Source organism: Seriola lalandi, unplaced genomic scaffold (assembly GCF_002814215.2).
Source record: "Seriola lalandi dorsalis isolate HSWRI2012SDOR001 ecotype SW California unplaced genomic scaffold, Sedor1 jcf7180002054901, whole genome shotgun sequence".
NCBI classification, from domain to species: domain Eukaryota; kingdom Metazoa; phylum Chordata; class Actinopteri; order Carangiformes; family Carangidae; genus Seriola; species Seriola lalandi.
This window is the reverse complement of record NW_019525453.1, coordinates 2,455,865-2,469,902: the sequence shown is the minus strand read 5'-3', so window position 1 is coordinate 2,469,902 and position 14,038 is coordinate 2,455,865. Positions and strand designations below refer to the sequence as shown.

The 14,038-nt window shown below is 42.8% G+C and overlaps 1 protein-coding gene across 3 annotated transcripts in view; it reads left to right on the top strand.

Annotated features, from left to right (window-relative positions):
- LOC111672789 (bromo adjacent homology domain-containing 1 protein) overlaps positions 1-14,032 on the top strand; it is a 22,280-nt gene extending 8,248 nt beyond the window's left edge. Inside the window, exons 1-7 of one of the 3 annotated variants that reach the window (XM_023430359.2) lie at positions 10-83; positions 5,442-7,235; positions 8,069-8,427; positions 8,741-8,900; positions 9,029-9,108; positions 10,874-10,965; positions 11,372-14,032. In XM_023430359.2, the coding sequence (XP_023286127.1) occupies positions 5,462-7,235; positions 8,069-8,427; positions 8,741-8,900; positions 9,029-9,108; positions 10,874-10,965; positions 11,372-11,561 (2,655 nt within the window). In that variant the 5' untranslated portion in view covers positions 10-83; positions 5,442-5,461 and the 3' untranslated portion in view covers positions 11,562-14,032. The other 2 variants (XM_087180377.1, XM_087180376.1) reach the window with 2 other exon arrangements.
- The last annotated feature ends 6 nt before the right edge of the window (positions 14,033-14,038 follow it).

Genomic DNA, 14,038 nt, shown 5'->3' with positions numbered 1-14,038 from the left:
CCTCCTCCTCCCCTCCTCCTCCCCTTCACCAGCAGATTTGTTCGACGGTTCCCGGCTGGCAGGAGGAAGCGTGTCGGCGAGTCGTAAGTTACCACCTCGAAATTTTTTGTTGCTATTTCGCCCTGAATGTTTGAAGTTGTTCCGACTGCCCAGCCGTCCAGAGAGGAGCGCAGAACCCATTTTTCGCTTCGTGCACCAGAAGCGATTCGCAGGGGCTGCTGCTACGTGCCATATCCTCCCAGGGCTCAAGTAGGACTGTGATCAGAACAGCCACCGTGTCGGTAATGAGGAATCCGTTTAGAAAATGTTAGGCTATCAGGAGGGGTGACTGCCCTTTTTATTTTGCTTGGTGTGTGTATGTGTGTGTGTATTCGGGTAGCCCCCCCCCCCTCCCTCTCCAGCCCATATTTAGAGCCTGGCTGGCTACTTCAGATGGGCAAGCTACGTCAAGCTGTACTGTATCCCATCCTACTGTATTCCTCAGCCACTGTGTGTGTGTAGTATAAATGTATGCATTTAGGTATGCGTGTTTGCGGATGGTGTTGTAGATCAAGCCCAAGGCTGCGGTGCAAGTCTAAGAAGAAAAGAAGGAACAGCGACCTAATGTTTGAAATTCTTGTAGTCTTTTATCTCCTCATGATAAACCTCAACATGCCAGCGCCTCGTGTTCAACCTGCCTGTCACCAGCTGTGACATGGAAAATGTAAATGAAGAGCCTTCTCTCAATCTGATCCCAGCTGGTTATTTATTTTTGATGTGTGTCTTTGAGCCGGTGTGCTGGCTCTACCTGAAAGTTCAAAGCAGAAACACTTAAAAAACCAAGTGGATGGTGTATTAATTACAGGTGTATTATCGGCTGATGACGCGTCCGTGATTGTTGCATGCACAGCCATTGTTACCATGTGATCTGGAGCAGAGTTTGAGCTTTATTCTGCAAGGTGTCTCTCATGTTGCTTATTGGTTGGCTAATGCAGCGTTTCCTGAACATGACTGGCTTGTGACCCTTTCCAATGAGGCACTGTGACCCCTTGTTGTATGAGTTGTGAAAGGTGAAGCCAAAAAGTGATCTGTCCTCGTCAGATATGTTTTGTTTGAAGAATTTTTAGAGGTTCACAAAGGGGAAAATGTTCGGTATTTCACAAGAAAAGGAAACAAATGAGGGACTGTATGAAAATTATTTGCGGAGAGAGGAGTCTAATATAAGAGGGTGCGTTGTGTATTTTAAATTTTTTGATCAAGGCAGGGTAGGCTATATATTGGGGGATGGAAGGTGTTTCAACTATTTTTCAACGCATAATTCTATTTTTTTTTTAAATTCACTCTGGGGTGAAAATTTTGCACTGTTAAATTCACAAACAGTTTTGGTGCCTGGGTCAGGTTCACTCATTCAGTGGCTGTTATAGGCCTGACCATTAAGCTGCTTTTAATTCAAAAATAATAATAGTGGTTGTATTTTCACTCTTTTGTTATGGTTGCCATGAATATATTAGTTTTAGAAATTGAGGGAAGGGGGTCCAAGCAAAATGTCAATGACACTGCGGAAGCTCTTGCTTTTGTTGTAAAATTAAACATTTGATTGAGCTCACCTCATCACCTGAATGACATTGGTACAGTGCCTTAGAGAAAGTTAAACAAAAAAAAACATGGTAATGCTTTATTTTAACTCGCTATTTATGAGTTATAAGCAGTACACTTATAACACACTGCAATGTAATTGTAGTCAGATATAAAGACTTTTAAATAGTGTTTATTATTGTAACTACAGCATTCAATACTGGTCTATTAACAGTAAGTGAATGTTTGGTAACACTGTATAACACAGTTGTAATCATATATATGATATACAATAGTTGTGAATACCTTTTATGAACCGGCCTATGATTGAATTTTACTCTGTAGTTTTGGTGCCATTCTCAGGGTGATAAATCTTTTGTAGGCATTTTATAATAAATAACAATCCCAGGATAAACACTTTAAAATGTGCCGCACATGTGTACAAACAGTTAACAAATGCCTTACAACACACTGTATGTCGTTATAATCCAATATATAGCTATCATTTAATTATTATTCATGATAAACACATAGACTGGATTTATCACCCTGAAAATGGAGCTAAAAAAAGTGAAACTATCTACTAAAATTAAAGTCACTCGCAGTGAATTAAGAAATGCATTTGAAGCCACTGAAGACAGGATTATATTTATAGGCCTAGAACTATGTTTCACTGTGTTAACAAACATTCTCTAACTGTTTATACACCAGTTATGGATGATTTATATGAAGCGTTACGGTTGTTACCAAAAACATAAATAAACACTTAAAACATCTGTTTGCAACACATTTACCTCGTAGTATCTTTATAAATTTCATAGTGTCTTATAAAACATTATTAATTGTTCATGTAGTGCTCCTCAATGTAAAATAAGGGGATTAAAATGCAGTTTTACCTCAAAAATACCCGGTTTTCAGTATCAGATGATCTCTCTCATCTCTTATTGAACCTCTTAGATTTATTTTGACACCATGTGGAGGTCCCAAGCCAGCGTTTGGAAACGACTAGGTTAATACATTGAACTTGTGGCCTGTTATCACAAATAGGCCTACATGTTTGTGTACTGCTTTCAAAGTGACTCGCAATGTGTGTGTCATATTCACCTTTGTGTTTGGAGTGACTGCTTTGTGTTGCGTGACACATTATTGTTTCTGTACGTCTAAACTAAGAGACTTACTAAAATTGAATTGCATTTTTAGAGGAGACAAAAGATAAAAGTAAGAATTGAATTTCAATTGTGTGTCCTGGTGCTGTTGAATCATTATTTAAATCCGTGTGGGTTGCTGTTTTGCTCACATATTCTCCAGAGTCTTTAGAGATCTTGCAAGTCTTATCATAAAAAAGGATCCTGGTGAGCCTGCTGTTTGATGCTCTGAGAGGAACTGATGATCTGTTTTCTAACCAATTAGAGACGGAGCGCAGGGCCATTGATCTTCCTATAAATGTGAAATTACTTCCTGAGGATCACCAGGCCTAACTGTTCTTAAAGAGCCAAATTGCCGTTCGGCAAGAGTGTTGCCACTGAGATAATATCTTACAGGTTATTTCTTTCAGCGTTCCCCCACCTACACTTCCCAGCAGTGACCCAGCTTTGTATCAAGGCTTTTGAAGTGGGGCAGTTTCGAGTAGAAAATATCGTTTGGATGTCAGTGAGCTACTTAAAACCAACATACGAATACAGACCTCGATTGTTAAATATGAAGTAAAAACACCTCTGAATTTTTAGGATCCCATCAGGTATTGAATTTCAGTCCCAGTTGGCAAAGTCACACTATGAAACTGATTATATCTTGTCTGAGTAGCATAGTGTAGTGTTAGCCATCCTGTGACAGGGCAAAGACAAGATGAGGAATCATGCATCTCCGAGCAGATCAATATCAAAACCAAGTTAGATTGTTGTTTGTTTGTTCGAAGGTATAAAAGCAATTAGTCATATTTTAAATCTTTTTAGTCTTTCTCGAGCTGGATTGTATTAATGTAATTTGGCATTTTCTGGTTCCTCCCATTTAAGTTTTTGTCCAGTTTATACACAATTATATTCAGGCTCAATAATAAATCACAACTGATGTGAGGATGCGTCAATTTTCATTAACCCTGGAGCTAAACTTGTATTGGCTATTGCCAGGATCACCCACACATGGGCCGCCTTCACACTGCACAAGCCAAGTCAGACTGGGGCAGACAAAGTCAAACATGTTTGAAAAATCTTGTCGAGCTTCGGTTGTAAATGAGTCGTCAGTTGAGCCAAAATCTCCGTACTTGAATGTGTTCAAACTGCAGAGAAATCTGCATCAGGCGTCTCAGTGCCACACACGGCCTCGCTAGTCTGAACAGATGCCCTGGCCCGTAAATCCTGAAGTACAACTCCAAGTAGAACGAATTAGAAAAGATTAAAAAGCGTCCTATAATAAGACACGGGACGATTGTTTTTTCAGGTGATAGATTGATAGCATTGATATGATCTATATTATAAGGTCAATTGAGAAAAATGTTACAACTTAACAAACTGAAAGAGATAAGAAAGCACAAATATGCATGTCAATAGTCTTTAAGGGAGGAATTTCATTAACTGATTATAGCCAATTATGGGAAGTAATCGGCCGGGACAAGAAGCTCATGTGAGTTTGGGAAAAAAAACAAAAATCTATTTGATTTAGAAAATGAAAGTTGAAAGATATAATTCTATTTGTTGTTTTCTTTGTGGTGTAGAGTGTACTGTATGTACAGTTGTAGATGTAGATCTCGGAGAGATTACCCATCTCATTAGGTAGACAATAAATCTTTATGACCTCCAATGTAAAAATACACAGCTTTACCCTTTTTATTCTTTTGTCTGTTTGTTTGTTTTTTTTTGGGGGGGGGGGGGGTTTATGTGTTCCACAAAAACTCCCAAGCTAGTTGTTTGCTGCTGATTGTAAGCTTAATTGCTAAACGATTTCACAATGAGCTATGGGAATATTTATGTTGTAACATACAGTAGATGTATGAATGAGATTCTCTTCCTCTACGTAACATGGACATTGAGTAATTTGAAGCCATGAAATTAAAGAGCTGAAAATGTCACTAGGTTTAAATAGGCATTTAGTTGGCTTGTTTATATGTCTTATTTTCCTCGGTGGAGTTTAATGTTGTCGTGAAGCCTTTTTGACATTTTCCTTTTAGACTAAACATTTCAGACTAAACAATTGGCCTTAACAAGCTGTTATTTGCATGCTGTGTGCACACTAGGTGATAAGGCAACGAGCGCGGTGAATGAATGACAGAGTGCATTGGTTTCCTCAATGCAACATAAAACACAAATACAAACACAAACACACACACACACGTGTGTATATATATATATATATTGAGAGGAAACAGGAAACAGGTGTGACGTAGCTGGAGCTATTGATCACAGCTGAATTTGCTCATCATTAAGCTTCTTCGTGTATTGAATCAGATGTTGCTTAAATCTAAGCTGAAGGCTTATGTAAGATCATTGATGTCTCTGTTGTGGTTGTGTCTTTTTGGTTTTATTTTCCTCAGTACTTTCCACATCACAGAAAATCTTCCAGCTTTGTCTAGTTTTAAGTCATGTCAACAAAAGAAATGTTTGAGATAATGTTAAAGGTCCCTGCTTGGGTCTTGATACCGCTGTCTGCTCTGACCGTCAGTCCTGCTCTGATCAGTCAAATCTGTGGTGCCTGCTGACGTTAACAGCTTCTGTGTGATTATAAATAACAGAAGGTACAAAAGATGTTGTAAGATGTCGAACATGTGTATTGTTGAGACAGCTTGTTTTGTGATTAACTGTATCAATGATTGGTTGTTGTTCTCTAGATTGTGAGGACATGGTGAAACTAGGACAAACTAGAGTTTTTACCACTTGTTGGTCTGTTATCTCTAGGTCCTGTGGAGAAGCATGTGATGACTCACGCAAGGCAGAAGGGTTCCCTCAGGCAGAGCCGCAGCAGTGCTGAGTGGTGGGACAACTGTCCTCTTTGGCCACATGGTGGCACTATGGGTGGCGCCTGGCCTGAGCGCTCACTACGATTCGGCAGGACAAAGAAGATAGGTGAGATCATCAAACAAGGCAAAGACATGGCCAAAAAGATGACCCACAAGAGAGGGAGAAAAGAAAAATCCAATCAGAACAGAAAACTTGACCGGCGGCGTGACAAGAAACGGGACAGGAAGTTGTATCCCTTGCGGGGGAGGGCTGGGGGTTCAGGCGAGGAAGGGCTCAGCTGCCATGTCCTCCTCACCCGATTGGAGGAAAGCATCCGTAAAAAGGAGAATCCTGAAGAAAGGGAAGGAAACAATGCACGCCGACATTTATCCCGGAAAGCCAAACCCAAAAAAGGGAAAAGCAATGAGAGAAGAGAGTCAAAGACATCACCAAAAAACAAATCAAAGTCAGTCAGCCCAAGTCATGGTGAGTGTATTCATGTCTCACAACCACGCAAGCGCCGACTAGCCTCTCTCAATGCTGAGGCAGTGAACAGTCTACTGCTTGAAAGAGCGACTGACCCTCAGCCAGCAGCGAAACAGGCCAGGAGGCAGGAAGAACCCACAAATGGAGGGGGTTCCCCGGATGCAGACCCAGCCAGAAGTGGTGTCCCTGGAGGTCTGAAGGCTTCACGTGGCAACATCAGTAAAGTCTCCACGTCTCACAGACTTGAACTGTGCCAAAGCTCTAAGCCAGTCAAGAAGGCCAAAGTCAACCGAGGTGATGAGAGCAGGGGGATGAGTCAGGAGAGTCTGGATGCCCCCGCTCCCAGACGATTGGCTGGACTCAACGCTGCAGCCCTGCTGAAGTTAACCAGCTCCTCTGCTACCAGTAAGCAGAGAGTAAAGGCTGCACCCACAGCTACTATCACATCAGACTGCAAGGCTCCAGCTGCAGTCTCAACCCCAAAACAGCACACCAGAGTCAAACTCAAACACAAGGGGCGATCACAAAAGCAGAAGGGGAAAAAGGCCCCTCCCCTGCACAGTGGCTGCACAGCCTGCAAGAAGAAGGCAGACTTTGAGCCCAAAGTGGAGTGGGAGCCCGGCAGCTGCACCCATAGACTGACCAAACCAGGCTACCAGTCACGCAGCATGCTAGCGTACCCGCTGAAGCAAGTGAAGGAGGAGCAGCTGGAGACCGAACTGAGCCCATACTACTGCTGTCCCCCAGAGGGCTCAGTGGAATACTGCCACCGCTTGGCCTTCTTCCTGGGCCAGCAGCCCTACGGAGAATCAGACGATCAGCCTCTTAACACAGCCATGACCCCTGTGAAGCGCGAGTGCCTCGTAACCTCACCGTCCCTGACACATTCCCACCCGCATACGGCCCTGACCCTCAGCCCCCACCCCTGCCTCTGCACTGCTGACCACTGCTTCTCCAGCTACTACGTGCACATCGCCCACCCGACACACACTGGAACGACGTCACCAACCCTGGGCTCGCGACCTCTGAACTTTGCCCCTTCCAGTTTGTGCCCTAATCGGATGACTGGCTCCAAGTTGCTGGACCCGCGGGTGTCCCACGCCTCAGGGCTGACTCACCCCGCCTACTGCAACTCTGTGGCTTCGCCCTGTTATGGCGACGCCTGCGGGATTAGTGGCTACACCTACAGAGCCATGCCTCCCGTCACCAGCAGGGGTTGTTCTTTCAGCACAGGATGCACTGGATGTACACACGGCATCAAAACAGGTGAGTGAAAAATAGAGATTTTCAGCTGGAGCAAAGCGTTTAAACCCTCTCAGGGTTTTTAATTGAAAAAAAAAAAGAAGATATAATTCAAATAAAGACAGTAACTGAAGGCCAAAGGAGCTGATGCGACCTACAAAAAGTACCCCCCCCCCCATTGATATCAAGTTCAGTGTTATTTTGCTGCTCTGGTTCACTCATCTAAAGCCTTCTGTATAGCTATTATTATGAAAGAAACCCTTATCCCAGTGTTATGCTTGGATCGAGTTATTACTTAAAGAACTTAAGATTCCTTTGTTGTTCAATTTGTGCCTCAAGCTAGTTGTTTTGCCCAGCAAGTGTGAACATTTCTGTTTTTTGTTGTCTGTTTTTGTTGGTATGAGCTTTGAAAGTGTCCATAGCCTGAAGCTCTGACTTAATTACTGCTTGATAAGGAGGCGCATATGTAAAGTTTTCTGTAGCATCAGTGTTATATATAAAGGGCCTGATGAATGAGATAAAAGAGGCAGGTTGTTTGTAAGCTCATCTGCAGGGGAACCAGGCAATTTCCTCATTTTAAGGTTAGAGTAATGTTTGCTGAACAACAGCACAGGATCACCTACTTCAATATTACTGTCATGAGCTAACATTAGCCACCATTAGCTACTGGTCATACCAGACCAAGTAAGACTGCAGCAGCAGAACACCTGGGCGTATTGATTTATGATGAAAGCAGCTTTTCATCTCATCTGTAAGACTGTATTATTTCATCTTTCAACATTTACAGTGTCTCACTTTAAGTGTGATTTCCTTGCTGTATTATTTAAAAGTGTTACTTTTACCCTTTACTTTTCCAGAGGGTTACTCCTCCCCTCAGGGTGACCACAGCCCGTCTCTTCTGGTTCCCCCCTCCCTGCCCATCTCCAGCTGCCCTCTATCCAGCGTGCCCACGTCCACCCAGACTAAACCCCACCTGCTGACTCCCCTGTCGGGGCGAGACCAGCCCCAGGCCAGGTTAAAGCTGGCCAGGGAATGCCCACAGAGCACCAAGCCCTCCAACGGCTCCCTGTCAATGGGCCGCACACGGCTGCCTCAGAAACAGCCGTCACCTGTGCCAAGCCTCAGCAGCACCAAGCAAAAGAAAGTCAGCCGCAGACGTGCCACCAACGGCTGGCGGCCCGTTGGAATTCCTACAGAAAGGGAGGTCTTCATTGCGGTACGTTATGTGTGAGTGTGTCTGTGTACAGTGAAGATGAGCTGCAGATCAGAGAGCTTCTTGTCTGGTTGTCTCTCTTGTTAGACTTACTCTCTTGTTTAGCACTACCTAATAAAACCCTGGTAGTACAAACCTCAGCGTCCTCGCTGCTGACTGGCAGAAAGGAAAAAAAAAAAAATCAGCTCTTGGGGGGGAAAAGATAATTGTGTTTTGACCACACAGTTTTGTGTGACAGATTCCTTTTTGTCTTTATAATGAGAATTATATCTGTCCTTGTCGGTGTGTACGTGTGCATGTGTATGTGTCCGCTCAGGGAGAGGATGAGACGGCCCTGCGGCAGTGTTATGAAGGAGTCGAGAGGGATGGTGAAGTGATTCATGTCAGAGACACCGTGCTGCTACGATCGGGCCCCAGGAAGAAATCCCTTCCATATGTTGCCAAGATATCAGCGCTTTGGGAGGACCCCAAAACAGGTAAAGGAGATGAGGAGGAGGAGATCATTGTAAGATACGATGGATTGCGTGCATGGATGGATGGATAAAGGAACATATGGCCAAGGTTGTTTACATGTACCTATGTGTGTCTCAATTTGCTGCCTCAGGAGAGCTGATGATGAGTCTTTTCTGGTACTACCGACCTGAGCACACCCAGGGAGGCCGAGATCCCAGCGCACACTGTGAGGTGAGGCTTGAATGGAACAGGGCAAAGATTTGATTTTTCCAGTGGTTAAATGACAGTTGTGCAGGAAAACGGTAACGGGCCACTGAAAACCTGTGTCTGTGTGTGTGTGTGTGTGTGTGTGTCCGTGTCCGTGTCCGTGTCCGTCCTCTTAAACACAAATAATTGTAACTGTAATCAAACATTAAATAAATATGTGTTTATTAATTTAATTAACACAAAATGATTTATTTAGTGTTGTCTCAGACTTTTATTGATACCCAAAGGTGCAAAATTACAAAAATAACACATTATGAAAAAACTAATCATATAAATAAATAAATAGATAAATACAGTCAAACTATAAAATAAAAATGGAATAATTGATACATTTTAAAAAATTCTGCTCATTATTATGAAATGTTATTTCCTCCTGCTTCCTTTCAAAATAGCAGATTATGATGCAAGTTATTTTTATTCAGTTGCTGCAGTTGTGATTTAAAAATACCCTCTTTTTCTTTTACAGCGCCATTTTCCCACAATGAATATTTTATTTCATAATCTCACTGAAGTCTTTGTCAGTCAAGACAAACTGAGGCAGTGATCTAAAATCTACAATAAACCTTTATTGTGAAAAGACGCTGGATAAACAAAACCTCTCATGGTAATAAGCTGAGTTTTGACAGTATCTTGGATTGTATAATATATTCAATATTTTGCTTGTATTTATTGATATGATTACTTAACTCACAATTTCATTATGTTATTTAATAATTTGGGTCTCTGCAGGTGTTTCACAGATAATATTGGCATTTAAAATTTTAAGCTAACATATCCAGATAGTGGGAGTCCAATTATACTCAACACATAAGAAAAATAAAGACAAATAATAATTTCACTTTCACTGCGTCTTGATAAAGAGTTGGCTTCCTTTCTTCATGTCTAAGATTGTGGTAACATTTCCTCCTGCTGCAGCTGCTTATATAATGTTTTAGAAACAATTTAAAGTTATACCAAGTGATATTCTTAAAACTATTGTAAAGACATTTAATTCGTTAGGGTTTGTTGATTATTTTGCCTCCTTTTGAGCAAGTTTAATAGTTCTTTATAAGACAAATACCATCTTGTGCTTTCACATTTCACACAATGTGTTTGAGTGTGGGCGGAAAGATTATTCCCTTAAATCATTGCATATTGTTATTTCCATTACTTGTATTACATATTTATTGGTGTGCTATAATAGAAACGCTGCAATTATCAATTATTTGTTCATTATAAGTAAATGATGATGCATAATGTCCCGATATGAGTAATGTGCAAGGAGCTGAACAAAACTGGCACCTGTGCACAAATATTTGACACCGACTTACTGCTGGAGACATCATTATCTTTCCCTCAGTAGACCTGGAGCTGTCGATAGCTGGTTAGCGCCTCAGCGTAACCACGACGCCAGATGATGATACTTCTACCACCTCAGTCTCAGTCTAAGAGAGGAGAAAAATCTTACCGTTAGAATGTGAACACGGTGAAACCCTCTTCGTGTGTCTGTTCATGATGGATGTTTAGAGCATGTCTTGAGCAGAGCAGGATTTCTGTGTGTGTGTGTGTGTGTGTGTGTGTGTGTGATGGCACACGCGGTAGAAACACAGGCACAGTCCTATTCTACATGAACAATTACGAGTCCCTCTGTGCTCACAGTCGAAAGGCGTTGTCATTTCTTCAGCCTTCAGCCTCCACAATAGGAGGCACTTGTGATGATGTGACATTGTACACCCACTGTTTGTTTCAGAATGAGATTTTTGCCTCTCGGCATCAGGATGAAAATAGTGTGGCCTGCATAGAAGACAGATGCTACGTTCTCCCACTAGCCCAGTACTGTAGGTAAGTACACACACTCTCACACACACACACACACACACACACACTCACACAGAGAAACAGGCAACAGCAGTAGTCGTTAGCAGTAAGTCTATTCAGAAGATTTGCAGTCTTTCCTTTTAATTAACACCTCAGCTTCTGAGATATGCGGAAGCCTGTTTTTCTGACTTTATCACACATCGGTGACACTGCAACTGTAAATTAATTTGAGGAAACAGTAGGCCATGAACATTTGCCTAGACATCGTTTGAAAATATCAGTTTCAAGTTCAGTTGCTTGTATTGTTGAAATAATGGTACAGTAGCATAATGCTATATTTAATTTATGCTTGATTTCACAGCAGGTAGCTGAGACTGAGAGTGTCACCCTTTTTGATTTTTTTTTTTCCCCCTCCTTTTTCCTTTCCTAGATTTTGTGCCTTGGTGAAGCGGCGTGCCGAAGGCGCCCCACCTGGCAGTGCCAGCATGGTGCCCTGCCGCCCCGACTTCGCCCCCCCTTCCCACCGTTGTGTGCCCATAGACGTCGACCCCGAGCTGGTGTATCTCTGCCGGCACGTCTACGACTTCCGCTACGGACGCATCCTGAAGAACCTGCAGTAGAGGGTGGAGGGGTTACCGCATCTATGAATTAATCATCACGAAGCTCCCCCTCCTGCTCAGCGGGGGAGCTGGAGGACAGAACTCCCCGGTCTTTTCTGCTGGGGACCTCACGATCAGAGGGAAGGGGGCTGATGGGGGTGGGGCTGGTTTTGGCCAGGGACAGATGACGCAAAAAGTGTTTGAGACACATTATGAAGCACAGATCCCTTTAGTCGAGTACAGAAGGGGTTACAATGTGATAGATTAATCCATCTCAGTCAGAGCACCAATATTTCCTGGTTTGGAAGAGTGAGGAAGGAACTTTTTTGTTCTTCAGCTTGGATTTTTGGACTTCCACAACACTCTGAGGTTACATGGAAAGGTGTGTGTGTGTGTGTGTGTGTGTGTGTGTGTGTGTGTGTGTGTGTGTGTGTGTGTGTGTGTGTGTGTCCCCTTTGCCTGCCGGGAATGATGAACACCAGGCTGAACTGGGCTACCGTCGGGACCGCGTTTCCCCCACAGCATCTTAGCACAACAATCATGTTTGTTCCATTTGTAAGCCAATGGCTCAGGGATGGTCCGTTGCTAAGGTGCTTCCGGGGGAACACAAGCCTGCACTGTCAGCTCAGTGTTAACGGTGTTCAACCAGCCAGGGCGAAGGAGCAGCTAATGGAGAGTGTCGTCTTATTTCTCCTGATTTGAGTTTGTCTCTGTCTGAGCGTGTGTGTGTGAAAGAGAGAGTGGGAGAGCGAGTGTTGTCAGTGTGGATAAATGGATAAATGTGATGGTTTTTTAGGAGGCTTTCAGGCAATCAAACCAAACAAGCAGCTTTAGAGGAAGCGGGGCTCTCTCTCCCCGTCCTCTCTCCTGTGTGCCACAGCGCACTGACACTGACAGAAACATTTTCATCTCTGCGCAAACTAAAATACTGTACCTGAAGTGGGCATGTGAGACAGATCTTTCCTTACCAAACCCAACTCTAGAGCAGGGCTTCTTCAAGGTGGGGTCAGGACACTAAAAATGGTTCTAAACTGATTCTATTAATGAAAACACACACGCACGACAAAACTCCCCAGTGGATCTTCAAACTGGGTTTTCATCTCAGCCACAGCCCCAGTTTGAAGAAGCCTTGTTCTAGAGCGGCTCTTTTGAGGGTCCAATGGAGAGAGGTCTCGCTGTGGAGTGGAGACCCTCCTTGGCCTTGTGAAGGCTTACCAAGGGGAGCGCCGTTGTCCATTGATTTTTGTTTGTTTTTTTGTTTTCTTTTTTGTCATATTTTTTTACCTTTGCTGTTCCCTGTGACTTGCCTTATGACTTGCAGGTAGAGCTTTAGGCAGCTAGTCTCACCACATATGACTAGGAAGTGGTAGAATGGATTTACTGTTCTGTACTGAAGAAGTTTTTGTTGACGATCGACTGACAGCTGTGACATGATCACTGGAGATGCACATTGGAAATGCACAGGTTAGGGCTGCAACTAATGATGGTTTTCATTATCTGCTCATCGTTCTGTCTATAAAGTGTCACAGAATAATGAGAAGTGGTACAATTTCTTACAGCCCAACGTGACATTTTCGAGTGTCTTGTTTTTAACCAACAGTTCAAAACCCAAAGATAATGTGTTTTTTTCATCATGAAAAACGTAAAGTCTTCATATTTAACCAGCTGAAAACATCCTTTTTTGGCTTTTTGCATTATAAACGGCTCAAACAATTATTAGATAATCAAAATGGTTGCAGATTAGTTTCCAGTCAGTCGACTAATTTTTGCAGCTCTATACTGGTTAGAGACACGGTGCACTTTTCATGTTGTCAAGCTGCTGCTCACCTTGCGTCCTCAAGTGTCGCACCATCTGGGAAATGTCTATTCTACCCGTTTTAATTCTACCCCCCCCCCGATCCCCCCCCCCCCAAGACAAACCAAAGGATGTCACACAAGCCAGAGTCCCCGTCTCCTCCCTCACACTTCTTCTTCTCAGCACTTCTGCCCTCGTCTCCTTGTTATATTGCACTAATCCATTACTTAATTACAATAAACATGTTTTTTTTTGTTTTTTGTTCTAGCTACTAATATTTTCCCGGGGGGAACATAGTGTGTATGATTTACGTGTTTGTGTTTCGTCGGGAAGGAAACAGTGAAGATGTCATGGCTGCTTTTGTTGTCAGTGCAAACTGTATATTTCTATTGTTTCACCAGTAGAGGAGTCGGCCAGCGTGTTTGTCATTTTACCTGATGCACAACCTGTTGAATCCCATGGAATATATACAGTGTGTGTGTGTGTATATATATATATATATATATACACATACATGACTAGAGTCATTCCATTTGATTTTTCAATCAGCTGACATACTTATATAAATATACAGTATATATGTATGTATGTATCCACACTGTTAATGTGATTTGATTTCTAAAAGGCATCTGGATGAGGCCTGACTCGCTGTGCGGACAAACATAGCACCATGTTAGATGTGTATTTGGATTGAAGATAGGAG